The sequence below is a fragment of the Clytia hemisphaerica genome, unplaced genomic scaffold (genome assembly GCF_902728285.1).
Source record: "Clytia hemisphaerica strain Z4C2 unplaced genomic scaffold, Clytia hemisphaerica genome assembly, whole genome shotgun sequence".
NCBI lineage: Eukaryota > Metazoa > Cnidaria > Hydrozoa > Leptothecata > Clytiidae > Clytia > Clytia hemisphaerica.
Window position 1 is genome coordinate 44,687 of NW_027103948.1, and position 6,557 is coordinate 51,243.

At 33.1% G+C, this 6,557-nt stretch overlaps 2 protein-coding genes across 2 annotated transcripts in view; both read left to right on the forward strand.

Annotated features, from left to right (window-relative positions):
* The window catches only part of LOC136809999 (integrator complex subunit 5-like), a 40,021-nt gene extending 39,361 nt beyond the window's left edge, over positions 1-660 (forward strand). The window contains exon 27 of the mRNA XM_067066569.1: positions 517-660. The gene's annotated coding sequence lies outside the window, so the exon portion shown is untranslated. The remainder of the gene's footprint in view (positions 1-516) is intronic.
* LOC136810000 (surfeit locus protein 6 homolog) lies at positions 639-5,824 on the forward strand. The gene is made up of 3 exons (XM_067066571.1): positions 639-1,728; positions 4,207-4,371; positions 4,902-5,824. The coding sequence occupies exons 1-3, from the start codon at positions 1,680-1,682 to the stop codon at positions 5,585-5,587; spliced, it is 900 nt and encodes a 299-aa protein (XP_066922672.1). The 5' UTR covers positions 639-1,679; the 3' UTR covers positions 5,588-5,824.
* The last annotated feature ends 733 nt before the right edge of the window (positions 5,825-6,557 follow it).

A 6,557-nucleotide genomic window follows, 5' to 3' on the forward strand; every position in this document is an offset into this window, starting at 1 on the left:
TAGCTCTTAAATTTACAATCAGCTTTATAGATTATGCAACTTTATTGCAATCATCGTCAAGTCAGCAGTAGGAGGAAAATACTCATTTTTCTCAAATGTTGCTATTTTGAAATAATATCATTATCACTATAAAGATTTTAAGCAGTAGCCATAATTACATGACAATAAATAGATTGCCATTATAAAACAAAGTACTCTCAACAAATTTAATTATTATTATCATAATTCAAGATGGCATCTTTAATTTCGATTGTTATTGTTTTGTGTAGTTACCGCAGTGTTTCTATTGTTTAGTGAAACGATGAGGATGCATTTTCAATTCAGTTTTTTCTCTGCTATTTATTTTTGTTAAGTTTCTGTGAATGGAGTTGTAAAGAAAGTTGGTTGTATGTGTTATTTTGAATGGTTATTTTTTCGGATAGCCTCTGCGCTGTTTGTTTACTTTTGCGGGTTTTTTTATCTATAGAATTTCTTTTAGCCTCACTAAAATGGCACCATCATTGTCTCTTATTTTAGATCCACTTCAAAATATCTTTTCAACAAAAGGAAATTGCAATGGTTTTTTACAAAAGCTACATCAAGATTATTTTACTCCTCTTATAACAAAATTTCTTCTTCACATTTTTTTCACATATTCAATTTATCGGTAAATTTAGTCTGAGCTGTTCTTATTTTTCTCTTAAATCGTGCCACATATGCTTATGTTTTAAGTTCTTTATGTATTTCATTGCTTAAAGACCGTCATTTTATCAGCCCATTTGGAAACTTGAGCCTTTTTTAATTGCAAAGTAGAATTCAAATAGATCAATCAAATCTCAAACAATTATGACCTTACAACTCTCGATTTTCATTATCATAAGGAAGCTAATCCATTTATTAGATTATATGTTTGAAAAGATTTTAGTTTAGATGAAATGACCTTTTCTTTGACAATTAGTCCACTTTGACAGGTTTTTGGTGGGGCTTCTATGACACTTTCATTTTTCGCTAATTCTTTCTCTAAAAAGAATTAATGTGTAGGAATTCGGACTGTTTCAAGCGTATATTATGGGGCAAAAGGAGTGATAAACCAAAGGTTAGCCTTACATCAAAATACTCAGGAAAATCCCAGTTATTAGAACATCCTGGAACATCTTTTGAACATTTTCATGCTTTAAACCGAATAAAAAAGGTTAAACATGTAGAAAACATATAACATGATTTTTTGTTTAATTCTTGAACAATTTCATAAAATCGCCTCATAAAATGAGCCTCATCTACCCTCTTATACTTAGGCTCATGAACGACTTGAGGCTAAAATTGGCAAAAGTGCTAAAAAAAAGAATTCTACTAGTTCAATTATTGTTAGTCCTTGCAAAAACGTTGTTATTTTTTTAGTTTTTATCTTTTTAACATGTCTTTTGCAAACCTGAGACTTGATTTCTCTCCTGAAGTTTGAGGTATAAAATTACTATCCCTAGCGGACTTCTGTATTTCTATTAAAATCAACATAGTTTCTTATTTAATGTGAATGTTGTATACACAGATGACATTATCAAAATATTAGATTGATACAAACCAAAGATTTTTTTTATAAACTCACAAAGCAAACACCTTGAACAGACTTGCTATTACAGAAAGAATATCAAATTTTGTTGGCTACATTTTGGATACAATTTTTTTTGTTGCTGGCACAAGAGATGGGATGCTCAAGCTCGGTCAAAGTCAAACCTACAACGAAGGGAAATGGTAAGTTGTGTCAATTGATTTGTTTCTCATTTGTTATCTGTTTTTATAAGCTCTCCAGAAAAAATCTGCTAATGGGGAATAGAGGATATATTAATAAATTATCTGCCCAACTTTGACAATAACAATTTTCCCCAAAGACATATAGTATGGCAGTTTGTTTTTCGGTACCCCTGGACAATTTATCTGTATAAAAGTTGAGTAAAAAAGGGTATTTTATATTCGCATTTTTATCGATATTTTGCCACTGAGTTATTATACATAGTTTTTGACCAAACTGCTATACTGTATGTATCTGGAATCACTAATTCTTAGGCTGTAAAATTTTCATTTGAATTACACTTGACGACGACTGTTAATTTTTCTAAATATTAAGCTTCATAAATTGGGAAATTACCACTAATCTTTTTCCTTAGGGAAATCCTAATACACGTTTTTCTTTATGAGAACAAATTATATATAAGAAAATTAGGCTTCGATTGCCAAAATGCTAAGAACAAGTTAAGAACATTTTAAGGCTTTGGGACTCAAAGATACCCGACTTTTTAGGAAAATGGACAAACATCTCACAAAATGGGTAGAATAAGAACATGTTAAGAACATCTTTAGGCTTGAAACTCAAAAAGTTAAGAACATCGAAAGGCTTTAAAGATTTTGGATGTTCTTATAAAAAAACGTGTATCTGAATTTCACCAAAATCATTACTAGTATCAAGTAAAAGAAAACACAAGTGTGTTTAAAGTGTCTACTTTTGAAATCAGACCTTACCGTGACCCCTAAAAATAGTTATTTTGAGCGGTAACCATGGAAACGGTCGTCTCTTTCATGTAACAAGATATTTATATATATATTTGCTCTAGTTCAAGAAACTTCATCATAAACAATGACTATTAGAGAGTTTATTCCCCCGCAAATTTTGCTTATAAATTATCATTTCTAATTATGGAATTTCGTAATATCCTAACGCTTATTATAGATTTGTTGTCTATTTGTCAAAAAATTGAGTAATTCTTCTTTTCACATCCAATTCTCGCTTATTTTTGATAATTGCATTGTTCCTTTATGATTAATGATTTTATAAACTAATGACGTCACAGGAAGACTTGGTTCCAATATCCCTGCTAACCATGCAACTTGTAAACTTATCAAAGCAAAGTATTATAGTAAAATGATTAGTATGTTGCAGAATAACCAGTTAAAGAATCTTGACGTAGAGTGCATATTTCTTTACCCTTTAGTCTTACTCCTACACGTTTTTTTTATAAAAACATCCAAAATTTTTGAAGCCTTCGGATGTCCTTAACTTTTTAAGTTCCAAGCCTAATAATGTTCTTAACATGTTCTTGGTTTTCACCATTTTTTGAGCAATTTCGTCCATTTTCCTAGGAAATTGGGTGTTTGATTGGGACTCAAAAAGCCTTAAAATGTACTTAACTTGTTCTTAACATTTTGGCCATCGAAGCCTTATGTTCTTATATAGCTTGTTTTTATAAAAAAAAACGTGTAGTCTTAACTCTTACTCTTTTACACGGCATTACGAGTGGTTGACCTTGTTTCTGTGACCTTTTTTGATTTATGATGCGGGAATTTTGCAATATAATTTGCTAGCTTGGGAAAAAGCCATTTTGAGTCACAATTTGACTTCTCAGCCACCTAAATCACAAACCTACGTATACTGGTCGATAAATAACGTTAAATAAATAATGATAATGAAAGGAAAAAACCCTACTGCTTTGGTTGGATTAAAAAAGTCATCAACTGGAAATTACGTTCTGTAATAATGGACTCCTCAACCGTGCATTTTCTCATGTTATTTTTCGTGTAATGCTAAGCCTGCACAAATGCTAATTCCTTACATGCTGCTTATTTAAACCCAGCTAATTGTTTTCCCTTCCATTCTGTGGTTTGTTTGACGTCAGTAAAAGATATCGGTGAATGTTTTTCTTTTTCTTTTTTCCCATGAGTCATGTCTGAGACTGACTGAAAATTGATGCACAAACCTTCAAATTAACCGAATTCTAACAGTACAATCTTTGGCTTTAGTTACTTCTTGTATCTTTCACGTTAAATACTTTAATATTTTACTTTAGCTAAAATGAAATCCAAGTACAGTTCAGTCTTCATAACTCGAACCTCTACAACTCGAATGTCTCCTTATCTCTTGTTCCCTCACTTAGTATTGTCTAATATAAACCGTCACCTCCATAACTCGAAATTTCGATAATTGGAACAAATTTGTGTTCCCCGTGCGTGTATTCGAGATATGGAGGCTCAGTTTTACCGTTATTATTCTTAAATAAATAAAACTCATTTCAATTCGTAGATTTCCAATTCCCTTAAAGCTTATAGTCAATTATTAAAGAATTTTCCCAAAATTGGTATAACCTTTGTCGATGATGATATGAGTGATATCAGTGATAATAAACATCCACCAGTTCCTACTCCTATGTATTTCAATCATTCTTTCTTTACTTCTTTTAGACAAAGACACTCAATCGAACGGTAATCACATACGTGGAGATCGTCTCTCCATCGTAGACGCTCGTAAACGGAGAGAAGAAGAAAGTAGAAGTCGTTTGCGTAGACTCAGTGAACTTGCACCAGAGGAAGTTAATAAAGTGAGAAGAAACTCCTCAAGACAATCAAGTAAGTTAACCTTTCATTACCTTTCTGATGACTCCGATGAGAAAAATGGGTTGTTTGGTAAAAGTTTGGTAGTTTTATTATTACCAGGGAACGGATACTGAAATAGTAAAAAATTCCTTATCATAAATTTGAAGTCACTTCTCTACCATCCCCAATTTTATCAAATTAAGAAGTTCAAAAAGTACATCTTATTTAAACGTCAGTAACCGACAAATAAACCTATGAAAGTTACGCCTATTTAACTGCTAAGTTCCTTGTCTTAATTGTGTCTTTAATGTATCTTAATATCAAAACCTCAAAGTGGTTTTCTCACAACCTAAAATAGTTCATAACTCTTTTACACGGGGTTTTACGCATATACAGTTAAAACCGTATATAGTTATAACCGCTTCCGGAAGCAAGTAAAAGTAACTTTCATGTTTTCAATGAATTTAAAGTTTTGCCTTAATCGTCAGCTCTATTTGCCCTTTATTTTGGTTAGAATCATTTTCCACTACGGCATTGTTTACGTGCAGAGTTTCTCTTTTTAGCGCCAAATGTGAATTCCGTACCTGAAGAAGGCACCCCATCTCCAAAAGATCACATTTTGTGCGAGCAAAATACAACGCCACAAAACATCGTCAAAAAGAAAACGAAACGTAAGAAAAAACACACACCCGTACAAGAACTTGAGAATGAAAACGAAAACGAAAGTGAAAGTGAAAGAACTTATAATGAATATTCTCCAAACAAGACTTCCAACCAAAAACTGGAGTATGATCAGAACCTCGTTGAAATCCTCAGACTGTCCACAGACTCAGAAGATTTGGAAAAAGAAAACCAGATATTAGAGGATATGAATAAACAATCACGGGATCAAAACAATAAATTAAACGCGAGTCTTGATAGTACACATTTGAGATCGAACGCTAATTTCCTTGTTAATGATATCATGTCGAAAGCTATGTTACAAGTTAAAAACGATGAAACGGAAGATAAAAACGATGAAAACCGCTCACCTCAAACTACAGCCGATTTACCGAAACATTCTAGTACCCTAAAAGACGAACAACGGATAAATACTCGCAATGAACCACAGCCTCCGGTTTATTTACCGGGCAGTGCGACCAATGACGATGAGAATAGTGCAAGTGTGGTCGTGGACGAACGTGCAAGGACTGTCGTTGATCAAATTTTAAGTAACGCTTTATTTGTCGTCAAAAATGAGAATACGTGAAAGTTGGGATGTATTTTTTGAATCTATGTTTTGGAGAATGCGGAGAGGGTCAAGATCTTTTTCTTGGCTTTTTAGCAATATCTTGAATGGCTGTGACATGGAAAGATTTAACGAGATTTACTTTTTCCTCGCGCTTTTAAACCTTCATAGTATAGCAGTTTCAATCAGTTAAAAAGAAAGTTTAGGCAGAAGACAAAATCGAGAATGTTAATATAAAAAAATGGTGGATATGACAAATAAATTCTCAATTGTTTATCTTTTAGACCGGCGGAGAACTAGTTTCTCTTGTTTCAACCTTTACAAGCAAGCAGTATAGTGGCTTTTTGTTTTATTTTCCTCCTTATATGACCCCTTCGAACTTCCAGAGGAAATGTTTTCTAAAAGCCTTGAAGGGGGTAGGTCATCTTGTCATCTTTAGAAAGTCTATTTTTAAATTTCCTGGTTTTTCTTCTGATTTAGTTTCTAGAAATGGTTGATGTGTTTTCGAAATTGGAATATTTTATGCTGACGTAGGCATAAGCATCTTTTTGAAAATATTATTTGCAAGAATTACTTCCAGGAAACATCTCCAAAAGTATTCGAGGTTTATTTGATTCCCTTGACTAGATATTGAGTTTGAAATTTTCGCTGACTCAGCAAATAACGTGCAGAAATGCATCTTCCCGAAAATGGGTTTATTCAAAAAGAGTGAATTTTTTTACCGGACTTCTGCGAAAAATATATTTCCATTGATTTCAACATTTCCCCTTTCCCCTTTCCCCTTTCCCCTTAGCTTAAAGACACCCCTGTGTCACAGACCCACTGGGACCCCAGCCCCACTAAAAAAATTTCCTCATTGGAAATTCAATGCAAAAATTTGCTGTCCAAAACCATCCCCACTTGATATTTTAGGCTCGGGAACAATAGAACTTCTATCCCCATTAGGATTTCGATAGAAGTTTTTATCCCCGTTGAGGGAAAAAGTCCCACC

Coding starts and splice junctions, on each gene's coding strand:
- LOC136810000 (XM_067066571.1), top strand. CDS start 1,680: ATGGGATGCTCAAGCTCGGTCAAAGTCAAACCTACAACGAAGGGAAAT. Junction 1,729..4,206: donor ACCTACAACGAAGGGAAATG/GTAAGTTGTGTC, acceptor TACTTCTTTTAG/ACAAAGACACTCAATCGAAC. Junction 4,372..4,901: donor AAACTCCTCAAGACAATCAA/GTAAGTTAACCT, acceptor TTCTCTTTTTAG/CGCCAAATGTGAATTCCGTA.